This window comes from Mobula birostris, chromosome 10 (genome assembly GCF_030028105.1).
Source record: "Mobula birostris isolate sMobBir1 chromosome 10, sMobBir1.hap1, whole genome shotgun sequence".
In the NCBI taxonomy this organism is placed as follows: domain Eukaryota; kingdom Metazoa; phylum Chordata; class Chondrichthyes; order Myliobatiformes; family Myliobatidae; genus Mobula; species Mobula birostris.
The window spans coordinates 37,085,450-37,109,886 of NC_092379.1; the positions used below are offsets into that span (position 1 = coordinate 37,085,450).

At 44.3% G+C, this 24,437-nt stretch overlaps 1 protein-coding gene across 1 annotated transcript in view; it reads right to left on the reverse strand.

Moving 5' to 3' along the window:
- The window catches only part of LOC140203590 (serine/threonine-protein phosphatase 2A 65 kDa regulatory subunit A beta isoform-like), an 85,419-nt gene that overhangs the window by 17,833 nt on the left and 43,149 nt on the right, over positions 1–24,437 (reverse strand). The window contains exons 7-13 of the mRNA XM_072269637.1: positions 23,679–23,826; positions 20,697–20,852; positions 17,377–17,491; positions 14,928–14,998; positions 13,879–14,013; positions 8,634–8,807; positions 1,295–1,355 (exon numbers count right to left, since the gene is read on the reverse strand). Coding sequence (XP_072125738.1) covers positions 1,295–1,355; positions 8,634–8,807; positions 13,879–14,013; positions 14,928–14,998; positions 17,377–17,491; positions 20,697–20,852; positions 23,679–23,826 — 860 coding nt within the window. The remainder of the gene's footprint in view (positions 1–1,294; positions 1,356–8,633; positions 8,808–13,878; positions 14,014–14,927; positions 14,999–17,376; positions 17,492–20,696; positions 20,853–23,678; positions 23,827–24,437) is intronic.

Sequence of the window (24,437 nt, forward strand, 5' to 3'; positions counted from 1 at the left end):
ATAGATTACCATTATTTATTACTTAGTAGTCTGATTGGTCATTGTAAACTGTCCTGTGATGAGGCGAGGGTTAAATCGGCCGGTTGCTGGGCAGTGCGTCTTGTTGGGCCTGTTCCATGCTATTCTCGAATAATTAAATAAATAAATGTATCGGTCAAAGTCAAGTCTGTTTCTTGTTGCCATGTGTACAAGAGTACGACAAGATTGCTTGCAGCAGTAATAACTGGGGGGGAGGGGGGCGCCGGTGTTTGAACTATGATGGTATTGGACATTGGGCAGGAACCTGGGAGTAAAAACTGGGATGAACACACTCAGAAATACACAATTGAAATGTGGAAGTCATTTTGGGCTTCACTTGGATGAGGCTCTGCAGAGTTTTGTCCCACTGAGACAGGGAAAGAACAGAAGGGTGAAGGAGCCATGCTTGACAAGAGATGTGCAACAGCTAGTCTAGAAGCGTAGGATGCAAAGATCAGCCTGGGCTCCAGAGGGTTACAATGTGGCCAGGGAGGGAGTGAAGAATGGACTTCGGAGAACTAGGAGGGGCCACGAGAAGGACTTGGCGAGTTGGATTCAGAAGAACAAACTTGAAGAACAGGAGGATGGCCAGAGTGAGAGTCTGGGCCGGCCAGAGCTAAAAGAGGCAAAATGTTTGGAGTCAGTGGACTTTGGGGGAGATCCGCAATGAATACTTTTCTTTAGTAATCACCAGTGAGAGGGACCTTGATGCTTGCGAGAGCAGTGATATGCTGCAACATGTTGACATTGAGAAAGAGGATGTTCTGGAATTTTGAAAAGCCCTAGGATAGATAAGTCCCCGGGGCCAGATGTGATATACCCCAGGGTTACTACGAGAAGCAAGGGAAGAGATTGCTGCACCTTTAGTGACGATCTGGGCATCCTCACTGGCCAGTCCTCACCGGAGGAAGTACCAGATGATTGGAAGTTGGCAAATGTTATTTCCTTGTTCAGGAAAGAGAGTAGGGATGACCCTGGGAATTATAGACCAGTCAGTTTTACTTCACCAGTGGGCAAATTACAGGAGAAGATTCCTACAGACAGGATTTACAAGAAGCATAGTCTGATTCGGGAGAGTCAGCATGGCTTTGTGAGGGGCATGTCGTGTCTTGAGCCTGACCCAATCCTTTGAGGATGTGACAAAGCACGATGAAGGATTTTTGGTTAGGCACCTGGCAGGCTCACTCAGCATCATGGAAGCACCAGTAAGATGACATGGACAACTTTGAAGGACTTTCGTTCAACAAAAGTAACGATTCATCAAGGCTATACTCACCGCGATCCACCAGCCACGTCATGCACAAGCAGTTCAACTTCTCATCAAAAAACTCCACTCCCTAAACAGGTTTTGACAGAAGAAAGAATGTTGAGAAAATAACCCCTCGAATTTCTAGTAGAACATGCCAACTTGCCACATTTGCATTCTAGCCGTCTTCAACTTTCGCTACTTACCAGTACAGTTTGCTAACTCCTTTGAGCCAATGGTGAAGGGGTCACACAAGAAAGACTGGCAACATGCTCTAATAAACTGCACAAAACTAGATTGTGCCGTGGCAGAAGGCTACACAGAAGATACCCTATCTAAGGTACTTGCATCTAGTATTTTGACTATCCTTAATTAATTTCTTTGTGTCAATACCAGGACTATGATCCATGAAAAATAGGAAAAATCTTAAAAGTGTCCGATGGTTTAATGCAGACAGTAAGAACGTTACTAACCACTATCGGTGGCGTAGCAGTTGGCGTGACACTATTACAGCTTGGGAATTCTGATGTCACCTATAAGGAGCCAGTAAATTTTCCCTGCGGAACGTGCGGGTTTCCTCTCACAATCCAAAGACGCACCAGTTGGGAGGTTAATTCATCACTGTTACCTGTCCCTGTTTAGGCTAGGGTTGGATCAGAGATTGCTGGGCAGCACGGTTCAAAGGGCGGGAAGGGCCTTATTCCTCAGTGTACCTTTAAATAAATAACCCAGTGAATCCTATGCTACCACATCCACAGCAGGATGTTATTTCAACTTCACGATTTAAACGTAATTATGCATGTGCTGGATTATTTAGATTACAGATCCCACACTCCTGACCCGCACAGTATCTCTCTTCGACATGACAGTGCACCATTCTACATTCACGTCTCCCATGTGGTTAATACATTCCACTTTCTACATTCAGTCACTGGGAACAAGTTAGCCTTTGCATAATTCTCAGGTTACTTTGCTTCATATCCAGCACAGCTAATAATTCCCAGGGTAACCACGTGGCTGAGTCGTCCAACCACAAGCTCTGCCCGTGACTCTGACTCAGACCTTGACAACTCTTTACCATAGAAAGTACAGCACAGAAACAGGCCCTTTGGCCCTTCTTGGATGTGCCAAACCATTTTCTGCCTAGTCCCACTGACCTGCACAAGGACCATATCCCTCCATACACCTCCCATCCATGTATCTGTCCAATTTATTCTTAAATATTAAAAAAGAACCCATATTTACCACCTCGTCTGGCAGCTCATTCCATACTCTCACCACTGTCTGTGTGAAGAAGCCCCCACCAATGTTCCCTTTAAACATTACCCCCCCTCACCTTTAACCCATGTCCTCTGGTTTTTTTCTCCCCTTGCCTCAGTGGAAAAAGCCTGCTTGCATTCACTCTATCTATACCCATCATAATTTTATATACCTCTATCAAATCTCCCCTCGTTCTTCTACGCTCCAGGGAATAGTCCTAACCTATTCAACCTTTCTCTGTAACTGAGTTTCTCAAGTCCTGGCAACATCCTTGTAAACCTTCTCTGCACTCTTTCAACCTTATTTATATCCTTCCTGTAATTTGGTGACCAAAACTGAACACAATATTCCAGATTCGGCCGCACCAATGCCTTATACAACCTCATCATAACATTCCAGCTCTTAATAATTTGATTAATAAAGGCCAATGTACCAAAAGCTCTCTTTACGACCCTATCTACCTGTGACACTACTTTTAGGGAATTTTCTATCTGTATTCCCAGATCCCTCTGTTCCACTGCACTCCTCAGTGCCTTACTATTAACCCTGTATGTTCTACCTTGGTTTGTCCTTCCAACATGCAATACCTCACACTTGTCTGTATTAAACTCCATCTGCCATTTTTCAGCCCATTTTTCCAGCTGGTTCAAGTCCCCCTGCAGGCTCTGGAAACCTTCCTCACTGTCTACTACACCTCCAATCTTTGTGTCATCAGCAAATTTGCTGATCCAATTTACCACATTATCATCCAGATCATTGATATAGATGACAAATAACAATGGACCCAGCACTGATCCCTGTGGCACACCACTAGTCACAGGCCTCCACTCAGAGAAGTTATTCTCTACTACCACTCTTTGGCTTCTTCCATTGAGCCAATGTCTAATCCAATTTACCACCTCTCGATGTATACCTAGCAATTGAATTTTCCTAACTAACCTCCCATGCGGGACCTTGTCAAAGGCCTTACTGAAGAAAATCTACTTTGTGTTTGCACACCGAAACTGAGAGCGATTTGCTTCCTTAAAACCAAATACATACTAAATCCGGTATGATACAGGAGAGCTTAAGTAAGCTACAGAGAGTTATAAAATTAGTCAGCTCCATCGTGTGCTCCAGCCTCCATATTATCCAGGACATCTTCAAGGAGCGGTGCCTCAAAAAGACAGTGTCCATCATTAAGGGCCCCACCAGCCTCTTCTCATTGCTACTACCAGAAAGGAGGGACAATTTGTCTGAAGACACACACTCACTGATTCAGGAACAGCTTCCTCCCCTTTGCCATACGATTTTTGAGTGGACACCGAACCCATGAACACTACCTCACTACTCCTGCTAGTTACCGACACAGAGGAGGAATCTACAACAACCAGTTTACAACCAGCACGTCTTTGGGATGGAGGAGGAAATCGGAGCACCTGGCAGAAACAGAGATGAGGAGTGATTTCTTCAGCCAGAGGGTGGTGAATCTGTGGAATTTTTTTCCATGAACAACCGTGGAGGCCAAGATATTGGGTATAATTAAAATGGAGGCTGACAGGCTCTTCATTAATCAGGGTGTGAAAGGATATGTGGAGAAGGCAGGAGAATAGGGTTGAGAGGGATCACAAATCAGCCATGGTGGAATGTTGGAGCAGACTCAATGGGCTGAATGGACTAATTCTGCTCTCAAGGTCATTTGCTTCCAAACAATTGGTTTATTGATCATTACAGAATATCTCTCTGGTGCTTCCCTCTCCCTTCCCCTTTTCCCAATCAAAGATTCAAAGGTTCACTTATTTTTCTTCAAACATCTCTTTATTGCTTTTACAGAATGAAAAGTAAACACATTCGATCATCCATAGGTTTGAAAGTGCAACAAGGTTAAAGAAAAAGGGAAAAATAAAATACATCAGAAATAAAAGGAAAAACAACGCACAAAAAAAGCAAACACCCGGCCATTAAAAACAAGCTGTCAATTCAATTTGTTACTTTCATCATCCCAAATATTGTTCTCCAGAAACTTGTAGAAAATATCCCAAATTTCCCGACATTTGCCAAGTTTGTTTTTCTGTGATGTAGTTGATCTTTTCTAGAGCAAGATACGAAGTCACTCCTTTCAGCCATTGTGAAAGTCCACTGGTTGTGGGTTTCTTCCATGAATAGGCTATGCAACGTCTGGCTTTCAAAAAACAAATATTAAGCAGAGACCTTGCACTTTTGGAGGTTACAAAGTCCTTTGGATAAATGTTCAGAATACATAATTTAGGATCAAGGAGCACCTTTTTTCCAATAATCTGACTAATCAAATCCAGCACCTTCTTCCAGAAGCAGATTATCTGGGGGCACTCGCACATACAATGGAACAGAGACCCCTTTTAGTGATTACATTTAAAGCATGTGTCTGGAATGTTGGGGTTAAAGTGACGAAACCTGACTGGAGTAATGTACTGTCTGGTTATCCGCTTAGAATGAGTGTTCACTGACTGGGTTTGAACGAAGGAACAAGCTTCTGACCACTCTTTTTCTGACAGATTCTCATGCAAATCAGTTCTCCATGCTTGTAGCATGTTGTTTGATGACTCTTTGCATTTACTTGCAAACAATTTGTATGTAGCCCCCTGGTAAGCCTAGACTCGCTCAGCTCGCTTTCGTCTAGGGGGAGCAGCTTTCAGCCCCGCCAAACGGGGAGATCAGGTCTGTGTGGATGCTGTGTGATGTACCCCACACCGCCAATTAACCGACAGTACGCCATATGCCATTAAATGATTACACTTTATAAGTATTTCTTGCTGATGGGTTAGTAGAAACAAATAGAATAAAGGTGCCAAGTCAGTAACTATCAGTTCGGTGCACACTCGTTGGAGCTCTTACAGAACCGGGTCCCCCTTCCTCCAATCAATGTCCTCTGAACTCCGCCAACTCACGAATGGGACCACCCTCGGTGATCCACCAAACACTCCACACGAGTCTGTCCTCGCCTCCTATCCTCGCTGAAGACCCTGGGCCTCGGACTCCCGCTCGGGGTCCGTGCCGTTGCCCAGCTTACGGCATCTCTCTCCTCGCGTCTCCTCTCTCTGTCCCCATCACGCCTTCTGCCCAAAGCCCACGAAAAAGAATAGCTTACAGACACACAAGAAAGAATACCATCTATCCCAATTGGTTAGCAAATGAATACAATTCCTGTATCAGTAATTATAACCCAAGCAAGTTGCTATAGAGAACCACTGTCTCAGCAGTTAATAGTACAGAGAAGCCATTTTATTAGCCTTAGCAAGTAACATAAAAGAAGAAACCCTTACATGTATAATTCAGACACTTGTCCCCTAGCTTCAGATAATTTCAGAGTGATGTCTTCTAGGGTAAATAAAGGAGGGAGCTTCAAACTGTAACTTTGCCTGGACATAATAAAACTTTGCAACTAAAGGCATTTAAAAAAGTGTTTTGTTGGAATTCCATATGTGGCCTTGAGTTCTTCAAAAGACATAAATGAATTGCCATTATAAAGACCAGACACCTTAGCTATGCCTCGGGGCGGCCAAGTTTTAAAACTAGGATCCGCTCTGCCGGGCTGGAGCTATCATTACCAAAGATAGGAGTAAACTGGGATAACTGTGATGTCTCACCCATTTCCGCAAGAGCATCGTGCCAAATCATTATTGTATTTTTTAAGAAAGGGATTTTAGATTGTGTGACCAGGTTTTTCTTATTTGCTGAATACATATATAGTTCTAGAGGGATATTGATCAACTGGGATTCCATTGAGACCCAAGGAGGGGAGTGATCCTTAACAAAATAAAACATTCCTGCTCTAATTTGGGCCGCCCAGAAATACCATATAAGATTTGGTAGCTGTAAGCCACCTCTATCATACGGCAGATATAACAGGGAAAGCCTGAGTCTTGGACATCTATTATTCCAGATGAAATTAGAAAAACATTTCTTTAATAAATAAAAGAAAGAGTAAATAAGTACATAGGGATTGGATAATTATGTCTGCGGGCAGGAGCAAGCATGAACAAATTAGGATATAAACACCTGCAATGGTTGATACTTAGGCTTACATACAACATTTTGGACCAGTGGAAATGGTCCAGAAGGGTTATATGGAAACTATTATTACCATTTTTCTTAACAACTAATTCCATTACTTAGCCTAATTGGTTAGATTTACCACAGTACATAATTATCTATTTAAATGTTTATTTTCCTTTTATATCATCTCAATGTGTACTTAAGAATGTATAAATAATTGTAGTTTTATACATATAAAAAAATGGAAAAGGTTATATGTGTGAAAAAAGTACATGATATTTGTGAATTCCTTATCCAAATAAAAATAAAATTAAAAAAAAATAAATAAAAGAAAGATGATGGAGGAGAAAGTGGGATAGATTGGAAAAGGTACAGGAACTTCAGTAAAATTGACATTTTTAGAACGTTTATGCGTCCAATCAAATTTATGAGCAATTTCGTCCATCTGTTTGTAAGTTGAGTAACTGAGTCTGTGAGAGGGTTATAATTAGTTGGGATAATTTTACCAATAGTAGGAGTAATTTTAACACCCAAATAGGTAAACCCTGTTCTGACAAAATTACGTCATCCATGTACAGGGCTATGCGATGTTCTACATCTCCTATAGTTATTCCTGCTATGTTAGCCTGTTTTCAAATTGCCATAGCAAGTGGCGCAATGGCCAGGATAAACAGGAGGGGAGATCCCTGTCTTGTTCCCCGTTGGAGTTTAAAAGATGCCGAAAAAAGCAGGTTAGTTAAAACTTCAGCCTGTGGGTTAGAATACAGAAGCTGTATCTTAGAAATTTTCCCCCTATTCCACTCCACTCTGTCGAAGGCTTTCTCGGCATCCAATGACAGAATAGCGCTATCAGAGCTTCCAGATTTTTCATAAAGTATATTAAGCACTCTTCGAATGTTGTGGAAGCCCTGCCTTCCCTTACAAACCCATTTTGGTCAGGGTGGACCATTTTTGGCAAGAGTGGCTCCAGCCTCCTAACTAATCCCTTACAGAGAATTTTGAGATCATTGTTCAGATGTGAGATTGACCTATAAGATCCACAAAGGGATGGTGGTTTTCCAGGTTTTAACAGTAGTGTGATTGCTGCCATATTAAGAGAGGAGGGAAGGGATCCATTGTCAAATGACTCCTGATACATATCAAGCAGAGGTGGTATTAGTTTAGTCTTAAAGATTTTATATATTTCAATCGGAATTTCCATTGGGCCCAGGAGTTTTCCCTCCCTTCATGTTAGTTATAGCTGCAGACAATTCTTTAGCCTCTAAGTTAAACTCCAGTGAGGTCAAGGACGTTTCATCTCGGGGTATAAATTGTAACAAGTCGAGAAATTCCTTTTGTATTTGTGGAGCTGAATCTGAATATTCTGAGCTGTACAGATCTTGGTAAAATCTCAAAAAGATATTGTTTATTTCCTCTGCGACAACCGTTGTCACCCCCTCATCTGATTGTATGGAGTTTATTGCCCTTTCTGTTTGTGTCTGTTTGATGTGCAGGCCAAACGTTCACTTATTATCATGTACAACTCTGAGATTTGTCTTCCCCAGATAGCCATGAAACAAAGAAAAAACATGAAAGTCATTGAATGGCATCCTGATCATCAGCCCCCCCCCAAAACCACCCCTCCCTCCACACAGAAAATGGAACAGCAACAACCCCAGCCCACCCCCCACACAAAAACTAACAGAACATTTTACCCTGAAACACCCTCCCCTCGCACAACAAAATGAAAAGAAACAGACAATATAAAAACAGAATATAAAATCCCTAAGTCTGACAAAGTCCGCAGTCCTTAAACAGGGGTCTAAACCTGATTGTCTAAACCAGAGGTTTCCACCCCTACTTGGTTAATGGTCAATTAAAAAAAAGGTTGGGAGCCCCGAGTCTAAAGTAAGACTACCCATGTCAGTGGGCTACAAGTATAATTGTTACTATCGCACATTTGCTTCTGGCGCAAAAGGAAAGAAGATGTTCAAAGTTATTTCCGTCTTTAAACTAAAGTATCAATTTGATATGGGCAATCATTTCCATTCTGCAAATCATCCATATGGAAGCATTGCTAATAGACTATAAAAACATTTTAGAATAAACCACCCACCAGCAGCCCTGCAAGCAGAGGCATGTACTCGATTATCGCAAGGCGCACTCTCCATTTGGCATCTTCTGCTAATTCTACAATGGCTGGCAGGAGAGACTGTGCTAACTGGTGAATTCCAACAACTTCATTCACGCAGTCCAGATTGGAGATAATGTTCAAACGGACCTCAGGGCACTAGGAAGGAAAGGCAATTTTCTGAGTACAGCAAAGGTGAAAAACATTCATACTGCGAACGCTGTCTGACAAACACACTGGCGCTCCCCAGACTCTCTGCTTTCAAAGTATCATCTTGGACATTTATGAAATATTAATCCCACAAAAGAAATATGAATGCCACTTTCACACTTACAGTACTTAGGCACATGCACATCTAGCCAGGGTGCCAATGACTTTTGCACAGAACTGTACTTGCCAACGTGCAGTGGAGAGCAAGTTTGTAAATCTGGCGGGAGCACAGGATGTTGGGAATGGTGAGAGTGGAGCACCCACGGGGGGGGTATGAGAGAGGTGGCTGAGGTGGACTGCCAGGGGCAGGAGGTGTGGTGCGAGTGCAGACACACTCAGCCCTGAGAACACAAGCAAGGGCATTTGTTTCCAAACAATTGGTCTATTGGTCATTACAGAATGTCTCTCTGGTGCTTCCCGCTCCCTTCCCCCTTTTCCCAACCAAAGAGTCAAAGGTTTGTTTATGATCAAAGCACATATCCAAATACAACCCTGAAATTTGTCTTCTCCAGATAGCCACGAAGCAAAGAAAGAAGATGAAAGTCACTCAGAGAGAAGCATGAAACCTACACCTCCCCAGCCCTGGTACAAAAAATAATGGCATCCTGATCATCTGATCCCCAAAACTACCCCTCCCGCCACACACAAAATGGAATAGCAACAGCGACCCCCCCCAATCCATCCCCCGCACGAAAAACTAACAGAGCATTTTACCCCCAAACACCCTCCCCTCACACAACAAAACGAAAAGAATAAGGCGATGAAAAAAACAGAATATAAAAACCCTAAATCTGAAAAAGTCCACAGTCCATAAACACAAATGCAGAACCACGATATCATCCTACGCTATCACCGACATTCACCAAAAGAGGGGGACAGGGACACAACTCCCCTCTCCCTGCCCCCTTCCCACTCTCAGTCCACATCAGAGACCCATATCAGACATCTGCGAGGTTTATCATCACTCACAGATGTCAAGAAATTTGATTTTTTTTTGCGGCAGCAGCAGCACAGTGCAGTATATAAGAATTACTACAGGACCGTGCAAAACTCAGACACCCTAGCTATATACACCAGCCTAAGACTTTTGCACAGTACTATACATTATGGTCCAAGTTATGGTCACACGAGCAGTATGCCAGAAATTCGAGAGTCAGTTAGCAGAAGTGAGTGCAGTTGCTTTTATTAAGGAGAAGGTGCTTGGGAAGCTGAAAGTTTTGAAGGTAGTCAAGTCACCTGGACTAGATGGGCTACACCGCAGGGTTCTGAAAGAGGCAGCTGTAGAGATTGGGGAGGCATTAGTAATAATCTTTCAAGAGTCATTAGAATCTGGAATGGTTCCAGAGGACTGGAAATTTCCAAATGTCACTTCACTCTGAAGGGAGGGAGGCAAAAGACATGAAACTATAGGCCCTTCAGCCTGACTTCAGTGGTTGGGAAAATGTTGGGAGTCCATTATTAAGGACGAGGCTCCCAGTACTTGGAGGTGCATGGTTTCCTTAAGGGGAAATTACAGGCAGGATAGACAAGGGAGGGTCAGTGGATGCTGTTTACTTGGAGTTTGACAAGATGCCGCACATGAGACTCCTTAACAAGTTAAGAGCCCATGGTATTACAGAAGATATCCTAGTAAAGATAGAAGATTGCCTGACTGACGGGAAGCAAAGAGTTGCAAATGAAAGGGGCCTTTTCTGGTTGACTGCAGGTGACCATTAGTGTTCCACAGGGGTTGGTATTGTGACCGTTTCTTTTCAAGCAGATGTCAATGATCTGGACAATGGAATTGATGGCTTGGTGGTCACATTTGTGGATGATACCAAGATAGGTGGAGGGGCAGAGAGTCTGTAGAAGGACTTGATAGATTGGGAGAATAGCAAGGCAGTGGCAGTTGGAATATACTGCACTGACCGAAAGTGTTTCGAGTAGGTAGGATTCCTCAGCCTTGGGCGGCAGCCCGCTTCGGAGAGGGAAAACCCTGATTTTAAACCTCCACTGCCTTGCAGTCATGCCCACCCATGGGAAAGGCTTTGGGGGTAAACCCCTAAGGCAGTTTGATGTTGTTTACAGCTTCACTCCGGCAACCTCTGCGATGACACTGGTGCCGAGCTGTATTGGCGCTTGCCCTTCCCTTCGACAACATGAGTGATGTGGAGAGGGGGAGCCTGCTGCATGGGAAGAGCCGGTCCTTCAAACCTTCCTGCCCAGGAGAGGACACAGTCCACCAGAGGCACAAACCCATCATCCCCGGGATCGAAGGGTGCCTACTACCAGAAACGTATGGCCATGCACTTTGGTAGAAGGAGTAAAGACGTGTACTATTTTCCAAATGGGCAGAAAATTCAGAAATCAGACGTGCAAAGGAAATTGGGAGACCTCGTGCAGGGTTCCCTAAACGTTATCTTGCAGGCTGAGTTGGTGGTACGGAAAGAAAATGGAATGTTGGCATTCATTTTGAGAGGACTAGAAAAGATATAAGGGTAATGCTGAAGCTTTATAAGGCATTGGTCAGAACGCAGTTGGGGGTATAGTGAGCAGCTTTGGGCCCTTTATCTAAGATGTGCTGATATTAGAGAGGGTTCACGAGTATGATCCTGGGAATGAAACATACAGGAGGAGTGCTTGACGGCTCCGGCTCTGTCCTCGATGGAGTTCAGACGGGAAGGAAGAGGGGTGAATCTCATTGAAACTTATGGAATATTAAGAGGCCTAGAACAGAGAGGAGGTTTCCTGTGACCAGAGGGCACAGCCTCAGAATAGAGGGACGTCCATTTAGAACAGAGCTGAGAGGAAATTTCTTCAGGAAAGGGCGGTGGATCTGTGGAATCCATCAACGCTGAAGGCTGTGGAGGACGAGTCATTGGGTATACCTAACGTGGAGGGTGACAGGTTCTTGATTAGTCAGGGTGTTAAAGGTTACGGGGGAGAAGGCAGGAGAATGGGGCTGAGAGGGTAATAAGCCAGCCATGATGGAATGGCTAAGCAGACACGATGGGCTGAGTGGCCTAATTCTGTTCCTGAGTCTTAATTTATTGTCCGTTCACTCTCCCTGAGTGCAGGCGAGCTCCTCGGGAGGGCCATGGGAGGAAACAACGGTCATTTTGTGAAAAGCTGCATTTCACAAAAGAAAAACACTTGAATTTCTGCGTTTGAGAAATCTTTCTGCACCTTTGGCATAAATAGATGCAAGATACTAATTACTATTAAATTATCCAACAGTTCAAATCATGATTCGGCAGGCTTTTTTCTTGATTTCATTTCAAACTAACAAATAATTCAAGGCTTGAATTAACAGCTGCCAATTTGAAGATGTACACTTTGAATCTGTCAGCTGTGCCTGGAAAATCGAGGCATTTCTGACATTTGGGGAATCTTTTCGGGTGTAGTACATGAAGGGAATCAAGTCTGCAGACATTGGAAATCCAGAGCAATTCACCCAAAACGCTGGAGGAACTCAGCAGCTCAGGCAGCATCTATGGGAATGAGTAAACAGTCGGTGTTTCAGGCCGAGGCCTTTTATCGGGACTGTAAAGGGAGGCAGAAGATGCTAGGATATAAAGGTGAGGAGAGGGGAAGGAGGCCAGCTGGAAGGTGTTAGGTGAAGACAGGTGGGTGGGAAAGGTCAATGGCTGGAGAAGAAAGAATCTGAGAGAGGAGAGGAGAAGAGAGTGGACCACAGGAGAGATGGAAGGAGGTGGGGACCCAGGGAGAAGTAATAGACAGGTGAGAAGTAAAAGCTCAGAGTGGGGAATTGAGGAAAGAGAGGAGAGGGGAGAGATTTTTTTTACATTTTTAAAAATAATCTTAATTCTGTAAAAATAATGAAAATTTCCATATAAATTAAAAAATCCAGAATTTGCACATGCAACAGTTTTGTTTAAGTTCACGCCAAAATAAACAAGGAACTTGATGGATGGAGAAATAACAGCTCCATCACACCATTAACCGATTCATCTTTAATCCAATATGCACTCAGATTACAAACCAGCTCACATCACTGCTTCTAAAGAACGCACTGCACATTTGCTCTTATCTGAAGCTCTCAAACTAAAAGAACAGTTCGAGAGACTCCAGTGGAAGAAACAGTTGTTATTCCATTCATGGTTCATAAAAGCATAAGAAATCGGAGCAGGAGTAGGCCATCCGGCCCATCAAGCCTGCCCCGCCATTCAGTAAGATCATGGCTGACCTGTCCATAAACTCAGCTTCATCTACCTGCCTTTTCCCCATAACCCTTAATTCCCCTACTATCTATCCTCTCCAGCCCTTTACCTTTCCCACCCATCACCTGCCTTCAACTCCCCTCCCCTACACACCAACCTTTCCCATCACCTGGTCTACCTATCACCTACCAGCTTGTACTCCCCCCATCCTCCCAACCTTCTTATTCTGGTGCCTTCCCCCTTCCTTTCCAGTCCTGACGAAGGGTGTCAGCCCAAGGGTTCATTCCCCTCCATAGATGCTGCCTGACCTGCTGAGTTCCTCCAGCATTGTGTGTGTGTGTATGTGTGTGTGCACGCGTGTGGCTGTGGATTGCCAGCATCTGCAGAATCTGTGATTATAACACTTTAGAATGCTGGACATCACCGCACAGCTTCAAGCAAACGGCAGTTACAATGTTTGTCAACAGGAAAGAAAGCAGATGAACATGGGCCAACTGCTGTCCCCTTCCAGGAATCGATATCAGTGAGAGTAAAAGCCTAGACACATCAGTCTGTGTTGCAACACGTCCCATTCTGGCACACTTATCCAGATACCTGTATCTTGTGGTGGAGCATGGACTGCTCGTCACCTTCAGCAGATGTACAAGTTCCAGAGACGACAACCAACTTTTTGATCGCCTGATGAACAATAAGCGACCTTTCCTCAGCACTCTGGACTTGACAACAGCTTCCAAACAGCACACAGAAGAAAGCTCTCCATTGGTGTTTGCCTGATTTCGGTAGGCTAATCAAATATTATCCACCATGGCCACCAGTCACGCAAGGGGTATGTTAAAGTTTGTACTTCATGATAAAATTACCTTATCTTTGAGCTGAGCCAAGACCAGGGGAAGCAGGTGCTCAACAGTGCTGTCCTTGCCCAGGATGGTGGACAAGCCCATAATAACAGAGGCCAGAGCTGACTTCACGTGTTGATTGGTGTCAGACACAAGTTCCTGGAAAAGAAACACAAAAAATGATCAAATGAAAACCCAGACAGGTATCTCAGTCAACACGCACAAAATGCTAGAGGAACTCAGCAGGCCAGGCAGCACCTACAGAAGCGTCGACTGTACTGTTCCCCATAGAAGCTGCCTGGCCTGCTGAGTCCCTTCAGCATTTTGTGTGTGTTGCTCGGATTTCCAGCATCTGCAGATTTTCTCTTGTTTGTCATTAGATATCTCAGTCATGATGCCATCCTGCTCCACGTTCTTATGATCCACCTGGTCAGTCATGGATCATTCTTAAATAATTTCTTTTACAGTTTGATATTCTAGTTTATATAAATCATGGAACAGAACCGGCCCCATAACCCACAATGTTATACTTAAATTCCTAATCAAGTGGGCAATCTAATCTACACGATGTCCATATTCTTCCGTTTTCCTCACATTCGTGTGCTTATCTAAACGTCATTAAAAGTCCCCGATATATCTGCCTCTACCATCACTCCATGCAGCCAACACCATGTTAAAAAACCAGCAACACACACAAGATGCTGGAGGAACTCAGCAGGCCAGGCAGCACCTATGGAGAAAAGGACAGTCGACATTTCAGTCCAAAACCCTTCGGCAGAACTCAGCCCTTTGGGAGAGGGGGAGGGAGCAGGAGAGGGGGATGGGGAGGGAGTGGGAGAGGGGGATGGGACAGGAGAGGAGAATGGGACGGGAGAGGGGGCAAGATGTGACTTGTGCTTGGACACTGAGCTTTTCCAGTTACAAGCAGTTCACACTGATAAATGGTGCCTGAATCCTCGTTTCAGACCCACCCAAAATACTGAGGGACTTTTTCCTGAAGTGAATGAGATGAGTTGCTACATTAATTTTAGATAGACTGTATAACCAGCCAAGAATTTGAGAAGGCATATTACCTTAACATACGGCAAGATGTGACATATTATGACAGTCTCCCTGCAATCTACTGGCAAGTTTTCACAGAAATCTGCAAGATAGAGTACTGCATGTTAGAGAGTTATTCTCAAACAAAACAATGGAGTCAGAGAAAAGTACAGCACAGAAATAGGCCCTTCAGCCCATCTATTCTGTGCCGATCCATTTAAATTGCCTACTCCCATCAACCTGCATCTGGACCATAGCCCTCAATACCACTACCATCTGCGTACCCATCCAAACTTCTCTTAAACGTTGAAATCGAGCTTGCACGCACCACTTGCGCTGGCAGCTCGTTCCACACTCTCACCACAATGATAAATCAATAAAGTTTAACAGATTAAGCAATTGCTGAAAAGCATCTGCCTTAATATTTGTATCTTCTCACAAGATAGTGGCAAGAGAAAACATACATTCTGAAGCACTATTTAAGTCGCACAAGGAAAAGCAAGGCCAGCACCTACAGTGTAAACATCAAGAGTCAGCACAGGTTCAATTTTGGTACATCTGTACATTTTCCCTGGAGTAAACCCCGAGGGAAAAATCCGGAGCCGGATTCTCCGAGGCAATCCTACGTTGAGTTCAACGCTGACTGGCAACTCCTGCGATGCCACTGGTACCAAACTGTATCGGTCTCTGCCAATCCTTTGGACTCATCAGATGTGTGGAGAGGGGGAGCCTGCTACATGGGCAACAGCTTACTCTCCATATCATACTGCCCTGGCTTACGTATCACGTAGACAGCTGCACGTAACATCCATGGTGGACCCTGACCAACGGAGGGCCTCGGGTTAGGCAGTCAGTGGTACAAACGTAAAGAACAGCATTCACTCTTTTTCACAATCTCACAACCTTTCAAGACTCTGCACAAGCAATGAAGTGCAATTTGTAAGGAGCAGCCACCATCGAAACATGAAGTCAAGTGGCACACAATTCCTTTCCATTTGCTGTCATCCAGTTCTGGGATCAGATCAGGATGCCAAAGGGGAGGCATGCTGGCATGCTGTTCTCACTTGGAGAAGTGTCACCTGGATATGTGGTACCACATTAAATAGAGTCATAGAAAAGCACAGCGCAGAAAAGGCCCTTTGGCCCCTCTCGTCCATTCTGAACAATTCAAACTGTCTACTCCCATCTGCTTGCACCAGGTCCATAACACCACCACCACCCCCATATTCCTACTATCCATGTACCTATTCAAACTTCTCTTAAATATTGAAATCAAAACTGCATGGACCACTTGTGCTGGCAGCTCGTTCCACTCTCATGACCCTCTGTGTGAAGAAGTTTCCCCTCATGTTCCCCTTAAGCTTGTCACCTTTCACCCTTAACCCATGACCTCTGGTTGTAGTCCAACCCAATTTCAGTGGAAAAAACCTGCTTGCATTTATCCCATCCATACGCCCCCATAATATTGTACCTCCATCAAATCTCCTCTCAGTCTTCTGCATTCTAAAGAATACAGTCCTAACCTATTCAATCTTTCCTTCTAAGTCAGGTCCTCCAGACCAGGAAACATCCTTGTAAATTTTCTCTGCATTCTTTCAACCTTGTTTACATCTTTCACAGGAGTTCAAAGTTCAGGGGTGTCCAAGGAAGGGGTCGCACCTCTGGTGAAGGGGCTTGTCGTGTCCATTCCGGGGCAGCTCACTCACCTTTGCTCCCCACCGGACACTCATCTCTCCCCTGTGGCTGCAAGCAGCCATTTGCACGTGACAGCAGTCTCATACTCCAGTGAGATTCGGACAAGCCAGTCCTAGCATGCAAAGTCAGCCTCAGCGGACTGGGCGGGTGCGATCTACAGTAAAGCCCAACGGCCAGGAAGGTGGCTCTGCATCGCACTGTGGAGAGCGAGGGGCATGAAAAGACACAGAAAGCGTCCTGGTCATCCACTGCAAACAAGAAGACCCCTGTTTCTTCTGGCGCTTGTTCATACCACTGGACCCGGACTTCTGAGGCCAAGAGAGTGGAACTGCCACAGTGCAAAGGCTTTTCCATTTTAAAAACTCTCCCGCACAGGTTTCCTGTCATTGTCAGACAAAATGTGCAACCACCATGCGTACTATACACAACCTTGACATTTGTCTCCTTACAGGCAGTCACAAAGCAAAGGAACCCAACAGAACCCATTAAAGACAGAAAACCATCAATCACACAATGCGCAGGAAAAAAAGACAAATTGTGCAGACAAGAAAAGTAAGCAAATAATGTTCAGGACTGCACTGCAAAATGCCAGGTTGTACAGCTGGATCAAAGGCCTCGTCTCCACTAGGAAAGTTACAGGCACAGATTGCAGTGTCATTGCCCAGAACAAGAGTCTATTAATGAAGTAATTGATAGTTGTTTCTGCTGCCAGAAAGTTGTCACTGTGCTTCACCAACAACATCTTAAACCGGATGGAAAAGACAAGAATGAGAATTCCCAACCAACCTTTAACTTTGTTGGCCCCAGCTGCTCGCACTTCAGCCTCACAATCTTTCAACAGGTTTTGGAAAGCAGGAACCAGATCATTTTCCACAATTTCAGGACCCACGGTTTTCTGAAGCTTTAAAGGCAAGAGAAACCAAATGAGTAACAAAGATAGAGTGGGTTTCAATAGCAGCAATCTGTGCATTAACACGTGAACAGAGGAATCACAAAGACAACACCATCTTTCTTTTCCACGCTCGTGTCGCTGCTGCCATCAGGTAGAAGGTGCAGGAGCCTCAGGACCCTCACCACCAGGTTCAAGAACAGTTACTACCCCTCAATCATCAGGTAGAAGGTACAGGAGCCTCAGGACCCACACCTCCAGGCTCGAGAACAGCTATTACCCCTCAACTATCTGGTAGAAGCTGCAGGAGCCTCAGGACCCACACCACCAGGTTCAAGAACAGTTATTACCCCTCAACCATAAGGATCTTGAACTACAGGGGATCAGTACACTTAATCAATTGAGATGTTCCCACGAGCAATGATCTTACTTTAATTACTCTTTATCTTGTTATTTCATACTCTTGTTATTTATTGCTATTTATTTATATTTGCATTTGTACTTTATCTTTTATTGATCCTGTTTACAGTTACTATTCTATAGAAATTGCTGAGTATGTCCACAGGAAAATGAATCTCAGGGTTTTATGTGGTGACATATATGTACTCTGAAAATATGAACTTCAAAATTAAAAATCTGAACTATACTTTAGCTACAGACTTCATTGCAAGATTAGTTTATACGTGATCTTGAGCATAGAAAGTGCCTTTTGTGATGGTCTGTCATTAGCAATGATAGCAGAACTTTATAAATACAATAAACTCTGTATCGTTCTAATGCAATTGTTTTCCAATAATGGGTTGGTGCCAATTTCACAAGTGCTCTGGCAACCTTTATCTTGTTCTGGCATATTTCCCCTTCCTTTCCAGTCCTGATGAAAGGTCTTGGCCCAAAACGTCAACTGTTTATTCACTTCCATAGATGCAGCCTGACCTGCTGAGTTCTTCCAGCATTTTTGTGTGTGTTACCTTATATGGAGCTTATTTTTGAACATGGGTTAGTTATCGTATAAAGACAGACAATATAAAGTCTTTGCCTGTTCCAAGGGTAACAATCCTAAGATGACAAAATGGCTGTGTTTTCTGTGTGCTTTTGAACACTGGTCCATCTGTAATTTGCTTTAATTTTCGATCAGGTTTACAGTTTTTAATTATGTAATTTTATCATGGGTGGCAGGGTGGAAATACATCTCTACCAAGAGACATGTAAGGCGTTCCTTCCCTCCGCTAGCCTGCAGGTCACCCTTGGGCAAGGTGTAGCACCTGCTTAGCCAACCCCACCCCCCCAATCAGGGTCACGTGAAGCCATGGGGTAAGAGGAAAGAAACCCAGAGAAATGTTGCCATTGTGTTCACATGTTTATCAATGAGTGGATACCCCATGCTCTGGTAAAGAAATAAATGAGTGGGGAGAAAAAGGGAATGGTCAGATAAATGGTGTCCATTTAGAAGCAGCATTCTTTAGTGTTACCCAGGTAAAACAGCTGTAATGATCTATCCTTGATAAAATATCCACAGATAAACCAGCTGCTTCAGTACAGATTTTACACTCATACAGAACAGAAAGATTTAATCTCAATGCTTTGGGGTGGGACCAGATTTTCCTGGCCTAAAGAGACGGAATTTTAAATTTTTAAAGAAAGGCAAAGTTGAGAAAATATTGTCGTTGATGGCTCTGAATCCGAAAGTATGGTACACAGACAACAACGTGAGCAATTGTAATCAGCTAATTTCTCAGGTGAAAAGAAACAACTAAATAATGTTATTTAATCATTAAATAATGCTTCTTAATTGTTAAATAATGTTAACCTGATTGTTAATGTTTGCAATTAACCTGTGTAGGCAATGTGCCTTTATTTTGAGGACTTGTATTACATTGTGGTGAGAAAAGCACGGAGATTTCAGTTGATCCGAGTGTTTTCCCAGGCTGGGAAAGCCTAAGACTAAAGGGCATAGATTTAATTGGAGACACAGAACGCAACAAGCTGTTCCGGCCCTTCAAACTGCACCGCCAGTAACCCACCAACTTGTGCAACAATCTACAATGACCCTTTAACCTACTAACCGGAATGCTTTTGGACTGTGCGAGGAAACCGGAGCACCAGGAGGAAGCCTGAGGCAACAAGTTTTATACTGAGAACAAAGACCATCTGGTTCAAAAAACATAAACACACAGGAGATTCTGCAGATGCTGGAAACTTAACACAAAATACTGGAGGAACTCAGCAGGCCAGGCAGCATCTATGGAAATGAAATAAACAGTCGATGTTTCGGGCCAAGACTGCTCTTCAGGGCTATAAATCTGCCGATGACACAACTATTGTTGGCAGAATTTCAGATGGTGACAAGGGGCCGAAGAGGAGTGAGATAGATCAGCTGGTTGAGTGGTGTGGCAACAATCTGGCACTTTGTCAGTCAGACCAAGGAACTGATTGTGGACCACAGGAGGGTGAAGTTGAATCACCACCTCCCTACACCATACCTGGTTTGTGTGAAGTCAGCAGTGGGAAGGAACCAGCGAAGTCCAGTCCATCAAAATTTTAATTAAATTAATTAATTAATGCCCTACATCACAAAATTTACCACAATGACAGTAAAACCAATGATTGTGGACGTCAGGAAGGGGAAGTCAAGGGAACATACGTCAGTCCTAATCAAGGGGACTGTGGAAAGGGTGAGTAATTTCAAGTTCCTGAGTGTCAAAGTCTCTGAGGATCGTCCTGGCTTTTCAACCTTCCGGCTCATTTTTAAACAGAACTGAAGTTCCCCTTAACTTCCTCCAGTCAAAAGTGAAAAATATCAGTGTCATCAACCTGTGCACGTGCTGAATCCCCAGATCCCTGGCACTATGCCAACAAGTTTGTTCTAAACCCCTGTCACAGGATTATCCTTCAGATACACTGAAAAAGATCTGAGCTCAATTCAGACCAACTTTGTTCTATTTCAGATCCATGTTTAAAAACAGGCTAATTAAATGAATCTGGAAAGAAATCTCAGCACCTTTTGGCATGTCAGTCAATTATATTAAAAATACGCAGGTGCTTGATTTAATGATTTTTTAAAACTATATTAGAGGAACTAATCGTGTTTTCATGACTTTTGACAGAATCAGAAGGGATTCCAGCTGGAACAGAAAACTTAAAGACTAGCTTTAAAACATAAATGCACCATATCATCATACCAAAGAGATGCATTTTGTGCTTTAGCAATAACACGTACCTCAGAAAACTTGTCTGCCACCACATAGCGAACACGCCAGGATTCATCGCCCACTGCCTGCCGGAGGGTCGGCATCACCAACGCTTCCAGGTCTTCCTGGGGCAGCAGCTGGGCTATGCTCACACAAGCCTCAACTGCCAACAGCCTCACCGAATCCTGTGAAAAAGATGTTCAAACCGGGTTTGAGCTGGTTCTTCATTAAAAAACAAAATTAATTTCCTGAAGTTAACATTAGGAAGAACTAATCTCATCAAAAAAATCATAAAAATAAATACTGACAATATAACAATTGTTTCCCAGATGATATCCGTTCAGATCACCTAGAACGTAGCAACAGGTTTCATTACTTTGCAATGTGTGCTGGAATCTTCCCAGGATACAAGTACTGGAATGGAAATTTGGAGTGTATCAACATGCAACCTTTGATGGAAGCATTCCTTGGATTAGTATATTAGCAAATGTCATGACAGTGCAAAAATTTATTGATAAATCAATTTTCTTTCTCCTGCTCTTGAAGCACCATTCTCTGCTGAGTGAATCTCCAAGCTAATCACCCAAGTGGTCACTTTTCACCGTAGGATGTAGGAGCTGAATTAGGCCATTTGGCCCATCGAGTCTCCTCTGACATTTCATCATGGTTGATCCATTTCACCTTCAGCCCAATCTCCTGCCTTCTCCCCAAATCTCTTCATCGAAACACGGAAATCTACAGCACTTTACAGGCTATCCAGCCCCAAAGTTGTGCCGACCAAGTAACCTACTCAAGAAACTGCCTAGAATTTCCCTACCGCATAGCCCTCTATTTTCCTAAGCTCCATGTACCTATCTAAGAGTCTCTTAAAAAACCCTGTATCCATCTCTACCACCTTTGTTGTCAGTGCATTCCACACACCCACCACTCTCTAGGTGAGAAACTTACTTCTGATGTCCCCCTTATACCGACTTTCAAGCACCTTAAAACTATGCCCCCTCATGTTAGCCATTTCAGCCCTGGGAAAAAGTCTCCGGCTATCCACACGATTAATACCTCTTATCATCTTACACGCTTCAACCAGGTCACTTCTCATGCCCTGACTAATCAAGAATCTATCAACCTCTCTGCCCTGAATATACCCAATGACTTCTCCTCTGTGACAATGAATTCCACAGATTCTCTGGATAAGGAAATCCTTCCTCATCTCCATTCTAAATGGACAAACCTCTGCTCTGAGATTGCTTCCTCTGGTCTTAGGCTGTCCCACCATAAAAAACATCCTCCCCATATCCACTCTAGAGGCCTTTTAGTATTTGACAGGTTACAATGAGATCCCTCTCCCTCATTCTTCTGAATTCAAATGACTACAGGAACAGAGCCATCGAATGCTCCTTGAACGACAAGCCTTTCAATCCTGGACCTTTCAATCACTTTCGTGACCCTCCGTTGAACCCACTCCTGTCTTGGCAAACCCTTTGTTAGATAAGGGGCCCAAAACTACCTTCAATATTCCAAGTGAAGCCTTATAAAATGTGAACATTACATCCTTGTTTTGATACGCTAGCCATCATTGGTGGGGTCTGAACCTGGAGCAAGTGTGAACATCTCCTTGGCTACAGATGTGAAGGTTTATTTCCAGGAGTCACTGGACAGTAACCAGAAGAGAAGCTTACTCAACACCAAGGAGCACACGTCCAACCGTTAACCAGAAGCTAGGTGAGGGTCAAAGTGTCCATCCCAGCTCCCCTTCAGCGTACCATTTCTGTACGACTCTGGCTCCTTAGTACACGAGGATACTGCGGACTGCGTCAAGCCTTTTGCCCGGGATACTTTAGGTTGGAGGAATATGAAAGGACACACACTGATTAAACAGTTCGCTCTTCAGGCAAAAGCCTCAAGATAACCACCTTCTTGGAGGAGCATCTCCAGCTGGAGTACTGGAATGGTGTAATCATGCCAATAGATTGACAGGCACTGCTTCCATCTGCTGTGGACAAAGGAAGTTTATAAAGCAGGGGCTCCCAACCTGGGGCCCCTCGGTTGATGGTAGGGGGTCGATGGCGTAAAAGAGGGTTGTGAACCCCGGTTACAAAGGTGAACAGATGGTGCAGACTACGACAACAGAAACTTTGCAAGCAGGAAGTGGCATTAACAAGGCGTAGCATATTGAGTACATGGACGTATTAACCGGATGCAACTCAGTTCTTTGCCACGGACACACCATCCGTACTAATCTTTCCCACCTCCAGCTCATCCATACAGTAAAATGCAAGCGGTAATGTGGGGTGGGGGGGGGGGGAATTGCTCCAGTGAGCGGAATGACAGACAGCCTGTTACCGGAACGAGCCAAGTGCTCTCCGTTATTTCACACACTGCCATGACGTGTGGGATACAGAGGCTCCTCAGTACAAGCAATTGATACACATGTGACATAAAGCCAAGGTGACAGCAGCAGCTTCAGCAAGATAAATCATGACAAGCCATGGGGAATAAGATCACCTTTCTTCACTATAATCCACGCTTCCTTCATCCACGTCACCTGCATTCCCACCCCACAAGCCTTTCCAGCGCAGCAGTGTCTGTAGCCCCCACCACCCACAATAGACTCCTAGACTAATCTCAATCCTCCGCTATCTGCAAGGGGCCTCTGCCACTAATCACACCCCACTTTCCCCACCCCACCCTTCAGGGTTCCACGCCACTCATTCATCCTTGTCGCTCTCCCCGAAAGCAAGACAAGGTCTACAGTCGCCCATTTGCCTCCGTTCAGGGCTGCAAACAGTTCTTGCAGGCGAAGCGGTGCTTTCCTCTCGGGGCTATTCGCTGTATCTGGAGCTCCTGCCGTGGCCTCCTCGACATCGGAGGACCAACACAGATGGGGTTGGGGGGGCGGCTTCTTCAACGAGCACCTTCTCTGGTTCCGCTGCGACAGCCGGGGTATCCCAATGGCCACCCACTTCAATTCGACTTCCCGCTGCCACCCCAGTATCTGCTCTACAACTACATACCTGCTCATCAGAAGCCAGGGAAGTGAAGAGGGGTATAATGTCACTTTTCAAAAACTCCAGCTCCACAACCTTTGCAAATTCACCCAACTTTGATGCTGCTGCCTGGCGGACCACTGGTGTGTCATCTGAGCACAAGCTGTGGAAAAGTCTGCAGAAAAAATAAAATTAAAGGTCACATAGGAGTAGTCGCCCATTGATGCAGAACTTAACAATTCGCAAGCAGAAATACAAGCACTAAAAATTGACATTTTTGCAATTAATGTTTCTAAATCAGAAGCTACTAAAATATTTTGCTAAACCCATCATCATTATGTGCTGTGTCATATGCTATGGGTGGTCACGGTCTTTCCATGACCCTGATTGTTCTCCGTAAAGTTTTCTCGAGAAGTGGTTTGACATTTCCGCCTTCTGGGCAGTGTGTGTCTTTAGAAGGTGGGTGACCCCCAGCCCATTATCAATACACTTCAGAAACTGTCCACCTGGCGTCAGGGGTCGCATAACCGGGACTTGTGATCTGCACCGGCTGCTCATCCACCACCTGACCCCATGGCTTCACCTGACCCTGATCGGAGCGGGGGCGGTGGGGAGGGGTTGATGGTATCGAAGCAGGAGCTACACCTTGCCCAAGGGTGGCCTGCAAACCAGCAGGAGGAAGCCTTACACCTCCTTTGGTAGACACGCATCTCCACCACACCACCGAAAAATCCAATATTTGTGGTATTCAGATTTTATCCTGAGAAATACTTCAAGATAGCAACA